Genomic DNA, 23928 nt, shown 5'->3' on the forward strand with positions numbered 1-23928 from the left:
TGTAGCATATGAGCTATAAGGAGAGGTTGGACAAACTTGGGCTGTTTTTGTTCTGAGCCATCAGAGGCTGAAAGGTGACCTAATAGAGAGGCATAGATAAGGTAGACAAATGGCATCTTTTTCCCAGGATAAGACTGTTGATTATTAGAGGGGATGAATTTAAGATAAGAGGAGGAGAGTTTAAAGAAGTAAGGGGCAAGTTTTATTTCACACAGAGTGGTGGGTGTATAGTGTGCTGCCAGCGGCGGGTGGTGTAAGCAGATACGATGCTGGTGTTGAGAGTTTTTTAGGGATCTGAATCATGAACAGGCAGAAAGGATTTAATTCAGCTTGAGCCAAAGGGCCTGTTCCTGGGCTGTGCAGTCTACGTTCTGTGAGCTTCAGGGCTTAATGGTGTCATCACAAGGTGGCAAAATTTGATTGACCTGATAGCATCAAACTGATTAACAGTGACTTAGAGCAGGAAACCACTTACAATTGCCACTTATACCATGCAATGCATCACGATTCAGCGCAATAATTCCCAGAGCCTGTGAACACACTGCAGTCCCAATTAGATCACAGCGCTAATGCGTGTGGGAAGGGTTATTAGAGCTCTCGCCTCTCGTGATTTATCACCTTCATCAAATTCTTGTTTCATTTTCTGAGTCATAGTTCCTCATGGCATCAGTCCTTGGCAAACGCGGCTTTATTTTTTTCTAATCATCCCTGTTGGCAAGACTAGCATTTATTACTCACCCCTAATTACCCTTGGGAAGACAGGGTGAGCTGCCCTCTCAAATCCCCTGCAGTCCTTCTGGTGAGGGTGCTCCCACAGAGCTGTTGTGGGAGGAGTTCCAGGACTTCGACAGTGAAGGAAGGGTGATATAATTCGGGATGGTATGTGACATGGTGGGGAGCCTGCTGCTGGTGGTGGTGTTCCCCTACTGCCTTGGTGGCAGAAGTCACAAGTTTGGGAGGTGCTGTCGGAGTATCATGAGTGAGTAACTGCAGTGTGTTCTCTAGACAATGCACACTGCAATCGCTGTGTGCGGGTGGTGGAAAGGGGGAATGTTTAAGGTGGTGGATGGGGTGCTTGAACTCGCACTGTGCAATGCGCAATTTTGCCCTGTGGGCACCGGCAGCCTGTCTGTGCTCAACTGGGCACACAGCAGTGGTGATGTGACAGCACCATTACTGCAGTGATTTTCGCTGTCCTGTTAGCGAGGCACTTTAACAAGCTGAAAGCAGCGACTCTTCACACACTGCCGGGTGGCGCAATGCTTGCGGCTTCTGTGCTAAACGGTTCTGGCAAAAAGAGCCTTGCAGCCTGCGTGAAAGGCTTCTGTTTCCCTTGTGACAATGCAGTCAACTGCTCCTGAAACACACCACTGGTCTCCTGAAGCTGGTGAGTTACACCTTTACACAATGTTTTCTTTCACACACATGCCCTTAAATTGAGGGCGATGGATATGTGGGAGCATATCTGATGTATGATGAACCTGTTGAGGAAAAGAATGACTGCCCTCTCAGAGTGTACTACATGATGTCAAAGTATAGCAGCAATTCTGTGTCTTTTTACGAGTCTTGTTCAGTCATTTGGAGAATATTATAAGAACTTCCAAATGGAAGAGTACAGGTTAGACATTTGTGTTGTTACATTACACACTACTTACAGGGTCTGTGACTCAGTTTAGTTGCTTGAACAAGTATGTGAGGAGCGGAGTTCAGCCTCTAGGCTCCTTGATCCTGCTCTGTCATTTAAGTAAGCTCATGGCTAATCTGACTGTGATCTCCTGCCTAACCAAAGTAACCTTTTATCCTTAAATATGAATCCTTTAACCCATGAGGCCATTTTGACATCCTGCCTGTGCTGCCCTGTGAAGGAGCAGCTTCTTCACTCTCACTCCCATGGTCCATTGAATCTGCCCCCACCTCACATACAGAGGATTCCAGGCTACAACAGGTCCCCTCTGCTCTACTCTGTAGCCCACTACTGGGAAGGAAGTGGGGTTATCAGCAGCTTCCCACTGTCCTGTTCCTTGGTCCCAAGCAACATGAATGGCAGGGGGCAAACACGAGGAAATCTGCAGATGCTGGAAATTCAAACAACAACACACACAAAATGCTGGTGGAACGCAGCAGGCCAGACAGCATCTATAGGGAGAAGCACAGTCGACATTTCGGGCCGAGACCCTTCGTCCTGACATTGCTTCTCCTTATAGATGCTGCCTGGCCTGCTGCGTTCCACCAGCATTTTGTGTGAATGGCAGGGGGATTCAGGCGTTTGGAGCAAGGAAGGACAGAGGCATGTCAGAATTGCATCCCGGCAGAGACGCCCTTCCAAAAAAAAAGGCTCTGCAGCATTTCTTAAACCACTTCTCTTTATAAAGAGATCCAATGAGTGTCAGTTCCTTAACCTTTAAACCATGACCACTGATTGGCTGTTCCATCTCCCTTTCCACAATCAGAGACCTGTACTGCAGTAAAGAAGGTCAACGCACAAATTGCTGGAGGAACTCAGCAGGTCAGGCAGCATCTATGGAGGGAATAAACAGTCAATGTTTCGGCCGAGAACCTTGATCGGGTCTTCCTCCATAGATGCTGCCTAACCTGCCAAGTTCCTCCAGCATTTTGTGTGTTGCTCTGGATTTCCAGCATCTGCAGAATCTCTTGTGTTTATAGTGAGGAAGGTCAAATGGATTTATGGACCTCAGAACGATTCCATGCATGCACAGTGTATTTACATTTGAGTATCAATTTATGATTTCACAGTCATCCCAATAAAACACCTCTCCAAGCAACAGAAGGCTCACAGTGATTGATACTTCGGCAGTAAATTTATCTACTGTCACCTCCTGCACCCACTTTCAGAGTCATCCTGACAACTTATTCTGAGTAATTATCTTCAGACTTCTGAGAACTCTGTTTGGCCCTTCATTCCAAATGGCTGCAGATTTTTGAATTTTGAAACAGAGCATAAAATCATTGAGGTTGTTAATAAGTTAACAAATTTCACGACATTTGCCGGTGATAATAAACCTGATTCTGATTTTGATAAAATCACTGTTATTGAGAGAGGTCTACCCAGCAGCCAGTTTGGTAGATCCAAGCAGCCCAGTTATTCACAGTCCAACTTTGGCCTGTTCCAAGGGCAGTGTAACACTCCTCTTTTTAAACTGCTTTCCCATGGGAAACAGCTTTGCAGATAATTGACTGGTACCCTTGACATTGGTGACATCTCACCCTTGGCACATCTGGCAGTCGCCAGATACTTTCTCCCTCAGGGACAAGGTAGGATCTGCTCCCTTTGCTTGTTCTTTTTGTCTCTGCTTCCCCAGTCTCTCCAGGTTCCCTTTCACTCAGGGACAGCAACCAGTCTGCTGGAGGAACCTAGCGGGCCGAGCAAGTGCTGATTCCCTCCAGCGGATTATAAACACAGGAGATCCTGCAGGTGCTGGAAATCCAGAGCAACAGGCACAAAACACTGGAGGAACTCAGCAGGTCAGGCAGCATCCATGGAGTGAAATAAACAGCCAGCGTGTGAGGCTGAAACTCTTCATCGATTCCTTTCCATAGATGCTGCCTGACCTGTTGAGTTCTTCCAACGTTTTGTGTGAGTTCCTCCAACAGATTGGTTGTTGCTCCAGATTCCAGCATCTGCAGTCTCTAGTCACTCTGATTTAGTTTAGCGTTCTCCCACTGCGGGTAGCCTCTATCCACCATATTGTGTGGAGAACTATTTGGATGTCCCAACTGCAACCACTCACACAATTGCCATTATTAACACGAGATGTCAAAGGGAAAGATACTTTCACTGTGTGAAACTCAAACTAGTGAAAATGGGAGAATTTGCCCTGCCCCACCTGAACCAGAGAATGGGCCTGAGCTAGACTTTGCAGGGAACTGCGGGCAGTCCGGTCACCCTTTCCGTTTGAGATCCGCAGAAGATCCCAAATGAACCAGTACCAGCACTCTTACCCCCCCCCCCCCCCAAGTCATTCCGCCAGCTGAGAGGTCAGACCTCTGCAGGGGGTGCCTGTTGCTCAGTTTCGAGTCTTGGTAATGCTGCCCTGATTCCCTCTCTTGCAGGCTGAAATTCTTTCATGACGTTCCGAATATCCGTGTCTTGGTGTGCGGAGGCGATGGCACTGTGGGATGGATTCTAGACTCCATTGGTATTGTATGCTTTAATGACCTTTCAACAAAAAAAGATGGTTTAAAACTGAGGGATGTCAGGTGTAAAAGGAGTGCTTTTGATTTCAGGGAGGCAGACAATATTGGAATAAATCTCCCAGGGCAGGGACAACATGGGTTAGACATATTGAAGTTCCCTCTACGCCATCCCATCACACACTGCCAGGTTCAGACACAGAGTGAAACTCCCTCTGTACCATTCCAGCGCACACACCCAGGGTCAGACGCCGTGAAACTTCCATTACACTATTCCATCGTACACTTCTGGGGTTAGACACAGAGTGAAGCTCCGTGTCACACACTCCCAGGACGAGGACAGCACATGTTAAACACAGAGTGAAACTCCTTCTACATTCATCTCCTGTGATGTACCTCAGTTCTGCTGTTGTTTGCTGCATTAGTGTATGACTTTTTTCCACATCAGCCCCCTTTGTGGCTTTGAGTCAGACTGAGAACTGGTATTGAGTTAGAGGAAACTTTGTGTTGTCAGCTATTGGAACTGGATTGGAACTGCTCATTTTGCATGGGAAGCACATGCCCACGTGAAACTCCTGCTCATGAGGCTTGTTTGTCTAGAGTCAAGGGTTGGTCAAATGGCTCTGATTTAAGACCTTAACGTGAGCCTATGGACCTCCCTTCTATCCAGCAGTCAAGTATTGCTCATTCCATTCCTGATGTGCTTTGAGGTTCTGACACTTGGCCTCTGAGCATTGGAAAGAGCGCCGCTAATCAGGCTTTGGTGTTGCGCAGTGAATTTGCGCGGTGAATCTGCACTGGACGACAGGCACTTGTGGCTCGCACCCAGGATGTGGTCTGGTGGTTTCCTCTGCTGCTTCCGAACTCCCTCCCCATCAACCCGAGGCAAAGGGGGGGGGGCTTTGCTGCAGCGCATTGCGCTAATTGTCCGTGCTCAAAAAGGGGGGGGTGGAGCCAGGAGCAGCTGTCTGGAGGGGCAGAAAGAGGGAGGGAGGAGAGGAGAGAACAATGGAGGGAGTTCATAAATATGACAAATGCAAGAACAATGAGGAGGAGGTAACTATCAGAGACAAACAACTGATAGGTATCCTGCCCAATTCAGGGGGAGTGCATCTGGAACTCTCTCTCTCTGCCTCTGTGTGTGTGTGTGTGTGTAATGTGGACATCCACTGAAACTGTCAGTAAGAAGCAGATTCACCACCATTTGAACAGTGCTTGTCCCTACCAGCAAGAAATGCTACCATGGCCAGCCAGCTAGTCTTCTGTTGCCCATTCCCCTGCCTCCAATAGAGAGCTGATGCCCTCTCGAAGATGTATCACCACAGACCACAATGAACACTGCAATGTCCAACACAATGTATGACAGCAGCAAAGCCAGTGGACACTTGGACAGGGGGGGCTACAGCAATGCAAGTGCCTGTCATTTACAGCCATGAGCAAGATGTGACACTTCTGCACATTGATGCATCTTCCCTATGCCGTTGCCTTGTGCTGATGAATTCCCCGCTGACCTTCCATGCACCATCTACCCCGCCTATCGCATCCTTTTTTTTACCTGAGGCCTGTTCTAGCATCCCTCAGGCCATCGGCAATGACCAGTGGGGCCTCGTGTAGGACTGAGGTGCTCCCATTGGCTCCCACCAGTGCAGTGGGACCTAGACTATATCTCACACCTTTGGATAGAAGCCTGCATGATGTGTTGTTGGCTGGGCTAGCAGCGCCAAGAACTGAAAGCTGATTGGCTGCACGATTGCGCAACAGCACCCGCGGGCCTGATGTTGAGAGAAAAAGATTGAAAAGCAGTTGGCATTCGCTGAACTCAAGCCTGCATCTATGTGCAAGGGGCAATCACCCTCTGATGGGAGTAATTTAAAACATAGAACAGTATACCACAATACAGCCCTTCAGCCCATGACGTTATGCCAGCCTGTTAACCTACTCCATGATCATTCTAATCCTTCTGTCCTCTACATTCCATTTTTCTTATATCCATGTACCTACCTAAGAGTCTGTTAAATGTCCCTATTGTATCAGCCTCCATCACCAGCTCCAGTAGTGTATTCCAAGCACTTACCAATCTCTGTGTGAAAACAAACTACCCATAAGACCATAAAACATCGGAGCAAAATTTGAGCTTTTGGTCCAATGAGTCTTCTTCACCATTCCTTCATGGCTGATTTACTTTCCCTGTCAACCCTATCCTCCTGCCTTCACCCTGTAACCTTTGATGCTCTTACTAATCAAGAACCTATCAACCTCCGCTTTAAATATACCCAAAGACATCCTCCACGGCCATTGTGGCAATAAATTCCATAGATTCACCGCCCTCTGGCTAAAGAAATTCCTCATGTCTGTTCTAAAGGGACGTCCTTCAATTCTGAGGTTGTGCTCTCTGGTCCTGGACTCCGCCACTATAGGAAATACCTTCTCCACATCCACTCTATCTAGGCTTTTCAATATCTGATAGGTTTCAGAGAGACTCCCCCCTCAATCTTCTAAACCCCAGCAAGTACAGGCCCATAGCCATCAAATGCTCCTCATATGTTAGCCGTTTTATTCCTGGGGACCCTCTCCAATGCTGTCACATCCTTCCTTAGACAAGGGGTCCAAAACTGCTCACAATACTCCAAGTGCAGTCTAACCAATGCCTTTTCTCAGAAGACATGTTGACATGGGTTCTTGGCAATGATTCTTAGACAGGTCCCAACCCCAATCCTGCTACTTTTGATGGTATCTCTTCATTGATCCTGAGGTGTTTGGATTACTTACAGTCTGTAGGTCTGTTATATCTCTATGTAACGTACTTGTACTACCACAGGCCTTTCATGCAGTTCGCATTACAGTCACCTTTCGCTTTTCTTTCAGACAAAATGCACTTTCCGGTGAAGCCCCCTGTCGCCATTCTGCCACTTGGCACAGGGAATGACTTGGCACGCTGCCTACGATGGGGAGGAGGTAAGAACCAGCTCCAGCCTTTGAGTGATAGAGCACAGAAGTTGGCCCTCTGAGTCCATGCTGACCAACAATCCCATGCATTCTCCCTGCTTCCCCATCAATTTCCCCTAGGGGCAAGTTACAATGTCTAATTATCCTACCAACATAGGACACAGAAGAGATGTGGGAGGAAACCAGAGCACCCAGGCAAAACTCACACTTTTACAGGGAGAGCATGCGAACTCCACACAGACAGCACCAGAGGTAAAGATTGAACCCTGGTCTCTGGAGCTGGGAGACAGCAGCTTGACCCACTGTGTCACTATGCCACCCTTGTGGACTCTGCTGACAGGTAGAGGGCAGCACCCAGTGAGGTTTCAAGACACACTCAACTAACTTCTCCGTGCCACTGGCACACAGTCCTTAACACCTTGTAAAAGATTCTTAATAAATGGCTTCACTTGTTCGTATTAAACAGCTTTGTGCCATTGTTAAACTAGCAGCCAACTAAATTTGAACTGGAAGACGTGTTCATTGTTGTTGGGCAGGTTTTCACTTCAAACTAAGAACAATGATCAGCTGGAGAGATGGTTGCAAAGATAATGTGCCCAGCTCATTAGTGACAGTGACTCACTGTCTGATTTTGCTGATGAAACTCAAGCTCCCAACAGCTGAACATCGCAAATGAACCTTCCAATCAGACCTCTAAAACTGTGACTTCCATATGCTATAGCTAACTTAGATTGCACTGAAGTAATCTCCAATCCAGAAAAGCTCTTTCAGTTGCAGTGAGATAACCTTCAGTTGGGCAGGAACTGAGGTAAGATTTGAATGTTTGACAAGAACAGCTATTGTCAATTGGTAATCAAAACCACTGCAGAAAATGTTGGAAATGCTCAGCAGGTCAGACAACATCTGTGGAGAGAAAAACAACATGTTTCAAGTCAAAACACCTCATTTTCCTTCAGGGCACATTCCAATCTGCAGGACTTTTACAACTTCAGCTATCCCACTGTTTCTATCTCTTTGCAAAATAATTAGGCATTTTTATCTGCCATTCTTTTCTCTTTTTTTAATATATTGTCTACTTGTCCTCACTGACTTCCCATTGCTTCTCCTTTGGAGGTTGAATAACAGCCTTACAGAATCCCATCTCTTTAACCATCGAGCCCCACAATAAAGTTCCTTTGGCTTGTCCCTCTCCCATGGTCCTGTTCTAAACACTTTAACCTTCAGCCTTCCCCCACTAAAGCCCACCGCCTCTCTTGCCTATGGCATCCAAAAGTAGTTCGTCAAAATATGAAAGCCTCCCTACACTGTTCCTGGGAGCAATTATTTTACTGTATACAGAAGCAATATTTGTCTCACCCTGTGACACATCAAGTTGCTGCCTTGATTAGTAAATTTAGATTATATTTAGATTTATTTATCACATGTACATTGAAACATACAGTGAACTGGGCCATTTGTGTTAACAACCAACACACCCAAGGATGTACTAGGGTCCACACACATTTCAACACCAACGTAGCATGCCCAAAATGCTCAGCAGAACAACACAGAACATACCAAGCAACAAAGCAACATCAGCAAAACCGACTCCCTTCCTCCCTCGCTCCTGCCTACCCACCCATGCATACATGCAGTTCTCCAATCCCAAGCCAGGCCATTTTCCTCAACATCCCGCAGACTCATGGATTCACATACCTCCCCAGACCTCCCCAATGGACATGCAAGAGTTTCATAGTCTAAAGGTTCCGGCCATTGGGCCTCATCACCTGGATGTTCGATTGACCTTCAGGCTTCGATCTGTTTGCAGATAAAATGGGTGGTGGTGTAGACAGTGAAGATGGTCATCAGAAATTACAGGGGGATCTTGATCAGTTGGGTAAGTGGGTCAAAGAAAGGAAAATGGAGAAATATAACACTTCACAAGCAAGAGAAAATCTGAGGATGCTAGAAATCTGAGCAATACACACAAAGTGCTGGAGAAACTCAGCAGGCCAGGCAGCATCTGTGGAAAAGAGTACAGTTGACGTTTCAGACCAAGACCCTTCATCAGAACTTTTGCATGATGTTTTGCATTTTAGGACTTTCACAGTGAATGGCAGGGCCCTGGGAAGTGCTGTAGAACAGAGGGATCTGGAGTACAAGTACCCTGACTGTGGAGGCACGAGTAGACAAGGCAGTGAAGAAAGATTTTGACATGTCACTGAGTTGAGAAGTTGGGATGTTGCTGTTGTACAAGACGTTAATGTGGCCACATTTGGAATATTGTGTTCAGCTTTGGCCAACCTGCTATATGAAAGATGCCATTAAGCTGGGCAGAGTACAGAAAAGATTTAAGATGATATTTCTAGAAATTTAACAACTGAGTTATAGAGAAGGGTTGGACAGGCTAGAACTTCATTCCTTGGAGTGTAGCGGAATGAGGGGTGATTGTATAGAGGTGTATAAATTCATGAGGGGCATGGACAGGATGAACGTGCGCAGTCTTTTTCCCAAAGGTGGAGAATCAAGAGGGCATACATTTACGGTGAAAGGGGAGAGAATTAATAGGAACATGAGGGGCAATTTTTTCACTCAGAGGGTGGTTCATATATTGAGCAAGTTGCCAGAGAAAGTGGTTGAAGCAGGTACATTAACAACAATTAAAAGGCACTTAGATTGGAAAGGTTTGGAGGAAGATGATCCAAACCTGAGCAAATGGGACTAGCTTAGATGGGAATCATGGTCATCATGGATCAGTTGGGACAAAGGGCTTGTTTCCGTGCTGTGTGACTCTATGTCTCCATAACTCTAACATGTACCACCTCTTGTATCATCATCCCATCTCACTGTCACTGAGAGGTGAGGGGAGCTTTAATCTGTTGCTGCTGAATCTCTAATGAGAAGGGCAACATTTGGCTGTGTTTCAAAGGATACGAAGGTGAGAAGTTAACCAAGGTGCTGAAAGACATTGAGGTGGGCACTTCAACGTTGCTGGATCGATGGAGCTTTGAGGTGACAGAATCTGGTCTGGAGAAAGGAGATCCTGTCCCTTACAACATTATTAACAACTACTTCTCCATTGGGGTGGTAAGTCCACAAAGATATATCAATATATATTTTGCATTCATCATTTTGTTGTATTTATTCATGGGGTGTGGGTGTGGGGAGCAAGGTCTTGCTTTTTTGGCCCTCCTCAGACAGAGGAGTCAACAAACTTCAGATGAATTTTAGAACAGTAACAGGATAGGAATGGGCCTTTGTGCTGAATTAATTAAACTGGTAATTAAATGCCTAACTAAAGTAATCCCTTCTACCTGCACGTGGTCCATATATCTCTATTCTCTGCACATCCACGTGCCTATTTGAGAGCATCTTAAATGTCTCTATATCGTATTTGCCTCTACCACCACATTTGGCAGTCTGCTCCAGGTGTCCGCCACTCTTTGTATAAATAAGTTGCCCTGCACATCTCCTCTGAACTAGTTCCTTCTCACCTTAAATTCATGCCCTCTAGTATTAGACATTTTGTCCCTGTCTATCTGTGCCTCTCAAAACCTTAGGAACCTCTGTTAGGTTTCTCCTCAGCCTTTGCCACTCCAGAGAAAACAGCCCTAGTTTGTCATACCTTCTAATCCAGGGGGTAATCTCGTAAACCTCTTCAAAGCCTCAACGTCCTTCCTGTAATGGGGCAGCCAGAACTGAATAGAATATTTCGGATGCAGCTCAACCAAAATTTTATAAAGCTGCAACATAACTTCCCAACTAATAAAGGCAAGCATACCACCATATTGAATTATATAGCCACTTTCAGGGACACCAATGTTCTATGGATTGATGCCGGACAAGTTTCATAAATAGGCCAGAGCAGGCAATAAGGGTAAATTCCCACTTCTGTTCCTATACCAGCATCTTGAATGTATTGCCTTTACGACAACCCTAAAGCTTCCCAGTGTTTCATAAGTGACAAAGGATAGTCTCTGATATTGCCCAGGAAAACATGATGGTCACTTCACAAACAGCAAAGTCCCTTTAACAGCTGTGAGATCAGTGTTGGTCTAACCAGTTTCTGGGTGAGGGCTGAGTGTTGTATTTTGGCCAGAGCCATCACTTATTGCCTTATCTTCAGCAACACTGGAGTCTTCAACCAGGCTGCAGCTAAATCTTGGAATAGACTTTGAACTTGTGACCTCAAAGTCAAAGTTGAGTTTATTGTCATCTGCACAAGTACGTGTGCACAGGTGTAATGAAAAATTTACTTGCAGCAGGATCACAGGCACATAGGCACACAACATTCACAAGAAAAACAAACATGAATTAATCACAATTTTTACATGAAAAAACAGAACAGAAAATTCCATTGTAGTGTATAATATTTATATAACAAGGTAGTGATTAGAATTGTGCCATTTGGTTCAAGAACAGAATAGTTGAAGGGAAGTAGATGTTCTTGAACTTGGTGCTGTGGAACTTCAGGCTTCTGCACTTCCTGTCAGATGGTAGCTACGAGAAGATGGAATGGCCCAAGTGGTGGGGATCTTTATTAATGGACATTGCTCCTTGAGGCAGCATCGGTAGATACTACCGATGGTGGGGGGATGTGCCTATGATATATTGAGCTGTATCCACTGCTCTCCACAGTTTCTTACGTTCCTGCACACTCGAACTGCTGTACCACACCATGATGCAACTTCATTTGGTGACAAGCCAAACCTCCTTGATCTTCTAAAAAAGTAGAGATGTTGGCACAGCTTCCTTATTGATTGCATCTATGTGCTGGGCCCAGGACAGATCATCCAGCAATTTTAAGCTGCTGACTCTCTCCACCATCAATCACCTTCCTTCCCCTTCCTGAAGTCAACAATCAGCTCTTTAGTATTACTGACGTTTGGCGAGAGGTTGTGATTGTGGGACCACCCCACCTTTGACCAAGAGATGAGGATGTTAATACCGAACTAGACTGCTGCACAACAATTGTGACAGGGAAATGGTGGGTGGGTGAGTCTGAGGGGCTGTGATGAATTCACCTTCTTTGTGCTACAGACTTTGTGGTTAAAATGTGGGCTGCGGGCCAATGGTGAGATCTGACTGCAGCATCTTTTCTTTCTTTAAAGGATGCCTCAATTGCTCATCGGTTTCACATAATGAGAGAGAAATATCCAGAAAAGTTCAATAGCAGGTGAGTCCATGAGCAGCTGTATACAGTCTGAGCCCGTGGTGTCTGCAATACAGTGAAGACCACAGATGCATCAATAGCCATGGTGATACATGTCAGTGTCACTTCTTGAGCTGTGCAGTGTCAGGGAGAACACGTTCAAAGTTCTCTGGATGTACAGTAAGTGTAACATGCCCAAAGAACGGGTGACTTTGGCCAAAAAGATCTCCACCCCTAGACCCATTCATCACCTCATGGCTTGCTTGGTTGAAGGCTTATTTATTTTTATGTTATTTATTTAGCGATACAATGGGAAGTGGGCCCTTCTGGTCCTTCGAGCCGTGTCACCCCAGCAACCCCCAGCAAAACTGACTAACCCTAACCTAATCACAGGATAATTTACAATGACCAGTTCACCTACCTGATACATCTTTGGACTGTGAGTGGAAACCAGAGCCCCCGGGGAAAACCCCTGCGATCCACGGGGAGGACGTACAGAGGCTCCTTACAAATGGTGCCAGAATTGAACTCGGAACTACTGAGTGCCCTGCACTGTAATGGTGTTGCGCTAACCACTACGGCAACATGGCGGCCTTTATTGATAGCTGTTCTTAATGGATGCCACAGAGGTGCAGCGGGTAGAGTCTATTACCCCACAACCCCAGATACCTGGGCTTAATTCTGTCTGTGTGGAATTTGCACATTCTCCCTGTGACTGTGTGAGTTTTCCCCCAGGTGCTATAGGTTCCTCCCATGTCCCAAAGACTTACAGATTGATGGGTTAATTGTCCAATGTAAATTGTTCCCTCGTGTGTGGGAGAATTTGATGGGAATGGATAGCAGGGAAAGATTAGTAGAGAATGTGACCACCCTGTGAGCCGGCAGAAACTCAATGGACCAAAATGAACCCTTGTGTTGAATGGAGAATTGAAATATGACATCGGCGACTTGATGGTTGATTGGTGGGCCATATGACTACCAGGATGAACTAGTAGATCCCTGACTGTTTCTCGTTCAGTATTTAATATGTTCTGACCGTGAACTCAAGATCTGTGAGGTGAGAGATGTAAAGTAATGAGTATTTTACTCTTGTAAGTTAGGCAAGATATGCCACCTCATTTAAAAAGACTACAGCATTACTCTGTATTTATTAAAGCTATCCTGCAAACTTAAATTGCTTCCAAACTAACATTTTCTTCTTTGATAGGATGAAGAATAAGCTATGGTATTTTGAGTTTGCAACCTCAGAAACCGTCTCTGCCACATGCAAGAACCTGCAGGAGGTTCTGGAGATAGATGTGAGTTACTTTGTATCCAGCTCAGCTTAACAAGTGTCGTTGGACTCAAGGAAATATACTTTTAAAATTTATTGGTCCAATGTACTGAAGTTCTTTGAAGAAATGACACATGTTGGGCACACAGAGAAATTAGTGGATGTACTAAGATTTTCAGAAGACACTTGGCACCAAAGGTTATGGCAAAAAATAAAAGCTCATGGTGTAGGTGGAAGACTGGCTAGAAACAGAGAAGGTATTAAAGGGGTCTTTGATTGCCAAGATGGTTACCGCAGCCTCAACTTTCGAGGATTTAGATAAAGGCATAAGGTCTTGTTGCCAAATTTGCTTATGACCTAGAGAGGGGTAGGAAAGTAAGTTGTGACAAGGATATTAAGAGGCTGCAGAGGGATATAGAAAAGTTAAGTGAGTGGGAAAAGATCTGGCAAATGGAGTATAATGTGGAAAATGTGACATGGTTCATGTTGTCAGGAAAAAATAAAAAGGAAGTACGAGAGTGCTAGTTTCCAAGGTACAGGGATCAGAGTGGCAATGCGTGATTAACAGAAAGCTACTGTGTGGGTTCAGCAAGTAATTAGGAAAGCTAATAACAGAATGTTAGTGTTTACTTGAGGTAATTTGACTATAGAAGTAGGGAGGTTATGCATTGGTTAGACCATACCAGCGATATGTTAATGCACTGGAAGCAGTTCAAAGGTTTACTGGACTAATAATGAAGCAGTTCACATCTAAAGAGCTGAGCAATATGCAGGCCTGGGCTGGTAGTGCAACATACAAGGTGCTGGAGGAACTCAGCGAGTCAGGCAGCATCAATGGAGGGAAGTGAGCAGCTCAGGATGATGAAGGGCCTCAACCTGAAACATTGGCTTGTTCATTTCGCTGCGTAGGTGCTGCCTGGCCCACTGAGCTCCTCCAGCATTTTGCATGTTGCTCCAGATTTCCAGATTCTGCACTCTCACTTGTATCTGGGCTGGGTGGTGACAAATACCATGCACGGTACACCAGTGCCAGGCAATGATGATATTCAACACAAGAAAATCCAGCTATCACCCCCTGACCTTTAATGGCATTATCATCACTGAATCTCCCACTATCAGTGGTGAATCTGTGGAATTAATTGCCACAGATGGCTGTGCAGGCCAAATCATTGAGTATATTTAAAGCAGAGGTCGATAGGGTCTTGAATAGTATGTGTGTCAAAGGTTACGGGGAGAAGGCAAGAGAATGGGGTTGAGAGGGAAAATAAATCGGCCATGATAGAATGGCAGAGCAGACTTGATGGGCTGAATGGTCTAATTCTGCTCCTATTTCTTATGGTCTTATCGATATCCATTGACCAGAAACTGAACTGGAGTTGCTATGTGGCTACAAAAGCAGGTCAGGGGCTAGGAATCCTGCGGTGAGAAACTCACCTCCTATCTCCACCATCTGCAAGGCTCAAATTAGGAGTGTGATGGAACACTCTTCATTTCCACAATTCAACACCATTCAGGAGAGAGCAAGTCACTTGAAAGGCACTCCATCCACAACCGTTCACTCACTCCACCATCAGCGCACAGTTTGCACCATCCACACGATGCACTGAAGCAACTTACCAAGTCTCCTTAGACATTACCTTCCAAACCCACTGCCTCTACCAGATGGAAGGACAAGCTCAGGGAAAATCACCTCCTAGAAGTTGCCCTCCAAGCCACACGCCATTCTGACTTGGGAATATAGAGTGTATCCATTTCTCCACCAGGTCAAAGTCCTGGAACAAACTCCCCAACAGCACTGTGGAAATACCCACACCTCAAGTGCCACAGTGGTTCAAGAAGGCATCTCTCAACCACCTTCTGAAGGGAAACTGTGGATAGGCAATGAATGCTGGGTCAGCCAGCAAAGCCCATGTCCCTGGAATGAATTAGACAAGCGATACCAGGAATGGGCAGATTATACGATGGTCAGGCTAGACTTGCATCTGTTAAGAGTTTAGTCAAGTGAGAGGGGAATTGATTGAAACGTATATGACCCTGGGGGCGCTTGACAGGATGGGCATGGAGAGGGCTTTTATTCTTGTAGGACAATCTAGAATTAAAGGTCACAATTTTTTAAAAAGTGGTTGCCAACTTCAAGATGCAGATGAGGCAAAATGGTCTCTCTCGAAGAGTCCTGAGTCTTTGGAACTCTCTTCTTTGAAGAACAGTGAATATTTTTGGAAATTTTTAAAGCAGAAGCAGGTAGATTCTTTCAGATCTACGTGACTATCAGATCAGCACTGATCTTAACAATGGTGAGGCAGACTTGAGGGACGAAGTCTTCTGCACTGAACTTGAGGGTACATACGTAAGTCACGTTGCATCTGTCACATTCCTTTATCTATGTAGGAGAAAGTCGTGTCTAAAATGGGCTGGAGTATATTTTTTGGTGAGTGGGATCCATGAACAATCCTCCTACACACAAACAAAAATGTTCAGAGCTTACAAAAAGGTTTTAGACCTTATCTCCAATAATCCATTCAAGAGAACAGAATCATCTTTATTATCACTGTCTTTTATGATATGAAACTTGTTGTTTTGCAGCAACAGTACAGTGCAAAGACATAAAATTGCAAAAATAAGCAGTGCAGTAAAAGGAACAGCAAGGTTGGTGTGTTTATTGACCGTTCAGAAATCTGATGGTGGAGGGAAAGAAGCTGTTTCTGAATCATTGAGTGTGGGTCTTCAGGCCCCTGTTCCTCCTCCCCAAGTGGTAGTAACGAGAAGAGGGTACATCCCGGATGGTGATGGTCCTTAATGATGGATACCGCCATCTTGAGGCACCACCTCCTGGAGATGTCCTCGACAGGGGAAAGAGTTGGGCCTGTGATGAGCTAGCTGAGTCTACAAGCCTCTGCAGCCTCCTCTAATCCTGGGCATTGGAGCTTCATGATTGTGGTTGGGTGTCAGTTAATCTCCTGGACTAGTGTCCCTTGCCTGCTGGGATGGTCAGGCAGCCTCTCACAAGTTTAGGAAAGGAGGCCAATCCCCTGTCCACATACCCGCATTGGGCACTGATGAGACCATCCAGTGTCTTGGATTTGGAAATCTTTTTTCTAACCACCCCCCACTCCTTAAAGGCAGTGTTCCTTTGGGTGTCCTTAATCATGTTCCTTCTTCCCTTCACAGTGCTGTGGGACCCTTTTAGACCTGAGCAACCTTTCATTGGAGGGGATCGCCATCCTCAACATTCCCAGCATGCATGGGGGCTCAAACCTGTGGGGCGAGAACAAGAAAGGAGAAAGCAAGCCCCTGCCAAACAAAACCTACGCAGCCATAACGGACTCTGAGGCGCTGAAGTCATGTGTGCAAGGTGAGCAAACATGGTGAAAAGAAAGGCAAGTATCCAGCTTTGTCTGGAAGGCTCAATGGATCTTTTGAGGCAAATACCATAGCCTGCTGCCTGGGAATCAGGAACCCAATCTTCAGTTGGTAGTCACAGAGTCATGGAGCACAGAAATAGGCCTTTGGCCCAACTAGTCCATGCCAACTAAGATGCCCACCCAAGCTAGCCCCTTTTGCCTACGTTTGGCCCACATCTCTCCAAACCTTTCTTATCCAGGTAACAGTCCAAATATTTTTTGACCTTGGATGTTTCCAAGAAAAATCACCATGCACTGTGAGTGGGAATCTGCGGTTGCCCCCAGGTGCCATGTGTTATGGGGTTGAAAGGAGGTGTTGAGAAGATGATGATGATGGAGAGGTCGCAGTTGGGTAGGAAAGGGCAAAGTTGTGGGAGTGCGGGTCACAAAGTGAACAGAAATTGAAATCTTGGCTGGTGATTGGGAGTGGTGTGGAGATCGGGGAGGGGTCACTGGGAGGCAGGGTGGACTACAACACACACACAAAATGCTGGAGGAACTCAGCAAGCCAAGCAGCATCTATGGAAGAGAGTAAACAGTCAACATTTTGGGCAAGTCCCCTCATTGGGACTGGTAAAAGGTCTTGGCCCGAAACATTGACCGGTTACTCTCTTCTATAGATGCTGCCTGACTTGCTGAGTTCCTCCAGCACTGTGTGTGTGTGTGTGTGCGTGTGCGCGCGCTGCTTTGGATTTCCAGTGTCTACAGATTTTCTCATGAGGGTGGAATACACTCTGTAGGAGTGGGTGTGGCGGGGGGTGCTAGAGAAAGCCAGAGTGAGAAGAGTTCCCCTTTGGCCACTCGGGACTGAGATGAGGAAAAATTTCTTCATCTAGAAGTAGTGAATCTTTGGAATTCTCTCCCCAAGAGGTTCGGTCACTGAGTGTATTTGTGTATTCAATTCAATTCAGAGATTAATATATTGAATATATATACTGAGTATTAAGGGAATCAAGGGATATGGCGATTGTGTAGAAAAATGGCACATCCACAATGGGCTGAATGGCCTCCTCCTGATTCTGTTACCACCTACCAAGTGACTTAGAGAGAAAGTGCCTGGTGTGTGACGGATGAGCAAGGCAGCCTGCCTGTGTGCAGCCACATTGTCCGTAGGCCGGTGATGTGAGTGGATGCCGAATCTCCTGATAGTCAGGCCAGTTATGAGGGAGGTTGGCCAGGACCCGGAGAGGAGGGAGCTCCATGCCGCTCCTAAGCAAAGGCTTTGATACTCTTTACCAGGCCACCACAAGACAAGGATGCCATCCACAATTTTGTCAGCGCCCCTCTGACAATACTGTGCACCTGCGGACTGCGCACATACCATCTTGGCTCAGAGAGAAGTGTACAGCACAGGAACAAGCCCTTTGGCTCATGAGGTCTGTGACGAACATGATGCCAAATTAAGCTAATCTGTTCTGCTTGTACGTGATTCATCTCCCTCCATTCCCTGTTTATTTATGTGTCTATCTAAAGGTCACTAAGTACTGCAGTTGTATCTGCTTAGACCACCACCCTTGACAGCCCACCACTCCCCGCACATATCCTTTAAGCTTCCCCCCCATCTTAAATGCATTCCCCTGGCATTTGACATTTCAATAATGGGGGGAGAAAATTCTAACTCCCTACTCTATCTGTGCCTCCCATAATCTTATAAATCTCTATCAGGTCTCCCCTCAGCCGCCGACACTCTAAAGCATATATGTCAAACTCAAGGCCCACAGGCCAAATCCGGCCCGCGGTGGAATTATCTTTGGCCCGCGAGATAATATCTAATTACTATTAAAGCTGGCCCCAGTAATCGAAGCGCCTATGGCGTATGATATGGCTAATGCTGAGTTTATTCAGGTACCAGGTTTTCAGGGTTTTTAGTGTTTATTCGGCAGTCTTGCTCGGCAGTCTTCTTCATAAGAAACGGAATTTGTAAAGTGAAACACTTTGTAGTTATAGCAGAGACTGAGACACATGAGAGCAGGCTGAAAAAACGGAGGCAACGAAAGCTGCGTTCGCACGCGTCCGACTGATCCGACCCGCATGAAGCTGCATTTTGCTCAATCCGGCCCGTGACCTAAAATGAGCTTGACACCCCTGGTCTAAAGAAAACAGCCGAAGCTTGTCAAACCTCTCCTTAGTGCTCATACCATCTAATCCAGGCAGCACCTCCCTAAAGCCTCCACATCCTGTAGTGGGGCAGCCAGAACTGCACGTGATATTCTAAGTGTGACCTAACCAAAGCTTTACATAGCTGCGGCATGACTTCCTCAGTACGGTGAACGATGAGGGCCAGATATCTGCTTGCATCGCCACTCTCCGGGAGCTGTGGACTGGATGGAGTGTTGAACCAACAGCTATGTGAATCTGAGCAGTGGCTGCAGATGGTAATTGGTAGATTAGCTTGTTCGTGACACAAGTACCAAGATGCAACGAAAAACTTCGATGCAGATCATTTCATCTCATTGAGGTAGCACAAGGAAAGGCAATAACAGAATGCAGAGTATAGTGTTAGGAAAAATGAGGCAAATTGTGAGGGTAGGAGTTCATCTTACCGTACTAGGGAACCACTCGATAGTCTTACAACAGTGGGATGGAAGTTGTCCTTGAGCCTGGTGGTACGTGCAGAGGGGAGTAGAGAGAAGTCAGGGGTGGGAGGGGACTTTGATTTGCTGGCTGCTTTACCGAGACGGGAAGTGTAGATGGAAATGGAGGGGAGGCTGGTTTGGCTGAGCTGTGTCACTCTCGGCCACCTCTTTTTCCAGCTACAGGGTCCCCACTCTCCCTGCTGGTAGGTGCCCTCCCGGGCTGAGACCCCCAGCTACAGCTGTTCCAAGCCCACTGTGCGTGAGGTGAATGCACAAACGCTGCCAGATGTCACGTCGTCCGACCTCACATGACCTGATGTCACATGCTCGCTGTGTCATGTGGTCAACCCCCCCATCAGAAACAGCGCACATTTCCCCCCCTCCCCCCAAATTGCCCACCGCCACAGTGCGCCACCGTATCGCCTGCCGCGGCCTATGAGGGCTCCAGCTCGATGCGCAAGAGTGTTCGGTGCAGAGGGGACTCGCTGCCGTGTTTCTCTTTTGCAGAGCTGAGCGACCAGCTGCTGGAAGTGGTCGGACTGGAAGGGGTGATTGAAATGGGGCAGATCTACGCGGGCCTGAAGAGTGCCGGCACACGACTGGCTCAGTGCACCGAGGTCACCATCAGGTAACAGAGTGCGAGTGGCCTGATTGGGCCGAACCCCACGGGGACAACCCTCTCGCTGAGCTTCCTTCAGTCAGCAGATTCGACGGTGCTGCACCTCGCCTAGTTTTGACCATTTTTCCTTCCCCTTCAGGACCAAGCGACTACTGCCGATGCAGATTGATGGAGAGCCCTGGGTCCAGCCTCCATGCACTGTAAGTCACAGCTCCTGCCATCCGACATTGCACCCCCCCCCCAAACCCTGTCTGACTGAGTGACAGCCCCTGTGGTAAGGCAAAGCTCAGCCCATGCCACAGTCGCGCCGATAACACTGCCAGCAGCCTGGCACGGATTGGGTGTGGGCTGACCGACACTACTTCACTCCCTTGCAACTGCTCAGAAATGCCAACCTGGATGGTATGGGTGTCTCTCCAGAGGGGGGGGCTTGAACTGACATGTTGCCTCATTGGTGGGAGTGCTGTGTCTTTGGGACACCTCCTTACCTTCCACTACTGTCCCATGTCCCCAGCTTCCATCTAGCCCCAGCTACCTTTTGTTTGTGTGGCTGGGAGGAGTCAGTGTATATACAGAGTGTGAGGGGTTGCAGTCTCTTTTTGAGCATCTGCAGCTCCTCAAACCTCCACACTCCTGATCTTTGGTCACCCAGTGTGAAGGGAGGTGGGGATGGGTCGGTTGGGCTGGGGGTGTGGAGGCTTTGCTCTTGGGCATTCGCTTTCCCCTCGGGCCCTCAAACCCCATTCGCAGCCAATCAACATCCAAACCAGTGAAACTCAGTGGAAGGTCTCCAAAGGTCCTGGTAGCTCAACCCAGCGACGATCGTCAGAGCAGTTCCCCTTTTAGACACCATCAAACCACCACCAGGGGTGATGATCATTCCAAAGTCCACTATACTGCACCGAGATGCTTGAGGCCTGGTAATCACATGGCTTTGGGTGGTCTCACTCTGGTGAGCACTGAGAAATGACTGGCAGTGTGGTTGTTTGTGAGAATGTAGCCAGGAGGTGTAAGTCTTTCCAAGCTTTCAGGTGCAGTGAAATCATTGAATCGCTCATCAAGTTTAACCTGCTGACAGGCTTCTTTTGTGTGACTCTTCCAGATTAAGATAACTCATAAAAACCAGTCGCCAATGTTGATGGGCCCCTCCACAAAGTCATCTGGATCGAAGAAGTGAGCCAGCCGAGGCAGACATTCCCATCAAACTTGATTCATGTTACTCGATTCCAAATATTATTAGACCCTTTGCTTTGTCAGAGCCCCTAGTTTAACTAGTTTAGCACACACCCTTGTAATCTTTCACACCCTCTCCCAGCCACACAATGTGTCCTTTAAGACGTGTGTGTAGTGCCTTTGATCTGTCAAACACATTGATCCTGCTGAGATATTACGGCACAGATTTTTTTTGCTCTGACACTACCCTGTGATACTTTGACTGACATTGACAAATATCTGGAGTATATTCTAGGAATGAGCAGTATCTTGCATGCAATTTACAGGTGCTAATTGTACAGTTGTTGAAAGTTTCTATTTAACTGGGAGGCAGTGATACTTCACAAGTACTGCATGTCATCCTAGGAGATCTTACTTTAGCCTTTCCACAACAGAAGATAAACACTGGCCTGACTGCTGAATGCAAAGCTATTTAATCACAACTGGTGACAAGTCTATCGGGAGCGAACATGTAACTCCATCAAGAATTCCGATGGCCGTATTAGAATTTCTTGACACTGTTTATTGCAGACGCCTCACCTGTAATGTTTATATCACACCACACTTAAGCTTCTGCAACCAGGTCTAAATTAAAGCCTTTACTATTTGACAATGTGATGTATTAATGTGATCATATATATATATATATATATATATATCTATGAAGAGCTTGCCTGAAGTATGCTGGACGAATGGTATCAAATGCAGGCAGTGAAATCTCAAGTAACTGGCCACATTTAATGCTTTAGATTGAATTCTGTATTCACAGCATGCAAACTATGTGAATTATTCTGTGTGACAAGCAAACACAATGCAATTTGCTCAAATGAATATTTCATAGTGGGAGTGAAGGAGACTTGCCTTGTCAGTGTGATCATTGAGAAATGTCGTGAATCCAGGAGAGTGTAGCTGTGATTTAGTGCGTTGGACTGCACAGGACTGAACAGAAGAATTTGGTTCACTGGTATCCTGACTGCTGGGAATATAATGGAACCATTTGGAGTCTCTGCTTGGTTACAGCTTTGGTTGGTAATGGATTCAATGCAATCAAACAAAACCTAAGTCATTGAAGGGATCCAACCTCCCCTCACCTGAATTATTTTGGGCCCTTAATCCATTCAGGAGCCCAAGAATAAAAATAAAGGTCTTATAATTTACAACAAGGGTCTGAATTTCTTAACATTCCTTTCTGCCTGGTTTTTGTTGTTAGCTGTGGCATATATTGAGCAGGTTTTAAATCTTAGATACAAGAAGAAAGGGGAAGTGAAGACACAAGGAGAAGGCAGGAGGGACGGCAGAATATTGCTCTAGAAATGCAGATGCCAAAAATCTGAAATAAAAACAGGCAACACTGGGAAATCTCTGCAGGTCAGGCAGCCTCTGTGGAGAAAGGAACACAGTTAACGTTTCAGGCCGAGAAGCCTTACACTTGAGACGTTAACTGAATTCCTCCAGATAATTTGGTCCATTGACAGCACCTGGCACCTCCTGAACACCTTAGCATAAGTCTGATTTATTTTCCCCCACCCCCCCCACCCCCACAATGGCTAGCTCACTTGCAGGTAAATGGTAGAGGTACAGGTAAGAAGCTTAATGTATTTTTGTATCTGTATATTGAGGTATGTGGATGATGGAGTTGTATAGACATGCACACTTTTAAATATTTTGTAAATATAACAAATAAAAGCTTCAGGTTGCCAATTCGCTTGTTACTAATCTCTTTTTTTTTTACTAATCCCAGCACCGTTCCCACCCCTATCCCTCTGGTTCTGTACTCGATAGGATTAAGTATTCTATCATTGCAGCCTGTTGAATATTGAAAGTCCTAGATAGAGTGGATGTGGAGAAGACATTTCCTATAGTGGCAGAGTCTGGAACTAGAGGGCACAGTCTCAGAATAGAGGGCCGTCCACTTAGAAACGAAAAGAGGAGGAATTTCTTCAGCCAAAGGGTGGTGAATCCCAAGTCAGTGGGTGTATTTAAAGCAGAGGTGATAGGTTATTTATTTATTTTGCATTACAACGCGGAGTAGGCCCTTCTGGCCTTTCGAGCCATGCTGCTCCCGCAACCCCCAACAAGCCTGATCAACCCCAACCTAACCTGATCACGGGACAATTTACAATGACCGATTAACCTGCCTGGTATGTCTTTGGACTGTGGGAGGAAATCAAAGCACACACGGAAAACCCGTGCACTCCACAGGGAGAACGTACAGGCTCCTTACAGAACTGTGCCAGAATTGAACTCTGAACTCTGCAACGCTCTGAGCAGTAATATCGTCACACTAACAACGCCACTACTGTGGTGCCCAGGTTCTGAATAAGCAAGTGTCAAAGGTTACAGGGGGAAGGCAGGAGAATGGGGTTGAGAGGGAAAACAAATCAGCCATGATCGAATGTCGGAGCAGATGATGGGCTGAATGGCCTGATTCTGCTCCTAGGTCTTATCATTTTAGAAACATAGAAAACCTACAGCACAATACAAGCCCTTCGGCCCACAATGCTGTGCAGAACATGTCCCTACCTTAGAACTACCTAGGCTTACCCATAGTCCTCTATTTTTCTAAGCTCCATGTACCTATCCAGGAGTCTCTTGAAAGACCCTATCGTATCCACCTC

General features: G+C 46.3%; 1 protein-coding gene across 10 annotated transcripts in view; it reads left to right on the forward strand.

Moving 5' to 3' along the window:
* Positions 1 to 21923, forward strand: part of dgkaa (diacylglycerol kinase, alpha a) — a 144901-nt gene extending 122978 nt beyond the window's left edge. For all 10 annotated transcript variants that reach the window (XM_073071113.1, XM_073071112.1, XM_073071118.1 and 7 more), the window contains 9 exons: positions 4072 to 4157; positions 7018 to 7107; positions 10007 to 10164; positions 12189 to 12253; positions 13437 to 13527; positions 16671 to 16854; positions 19987 to 20107; positions 20238 to 20298; positions 21201 to 21923. In XM_073071113.1, coding sequence (XP_072927214.1) covers positions 4072 to 4157; positions 7018 to 7107; positions 10007 to 10164; positions 12189 to 12253; positions 13437 to 13527; positions 16671 to 16854; positions 19987 to 20107; positions 20238 to 20298; positions 21201 to 21275 — 931 coding nt within the window. In that variant the 3' untranslated portion in view covers positions 21276 to 21923. The remainder of the gene's footprint in view (positions 1 to 4071; positions 4158 to 7017; positions 7108 to 10006; positions 10165 to 12188; positions 12254 to 13436; positions 13528 to 16670; positions 16855 to 19986; positions 20108 to 20237; positions 20299 to 21200) is intronic.
* The last annotated feature ends 2005 nt before the right edge of the window (positions 21924 to 23928 follow it).

Source organism: Hemitrygon akajei, chromosome 18, assembly GCF_048418815.1.
Source record: "Hemitrygon akajei chromosome 18, sHemAka1.3, whole genome shotgun sequence".
NCBI classification, from domain to species: domain Eukaryota; kingdom Metazoa; phylum Chordata; class Chondrichthyes; order Myliobatiformes; family Dasyatidae; genus Hemitrygon; species Hemitrygon akajei.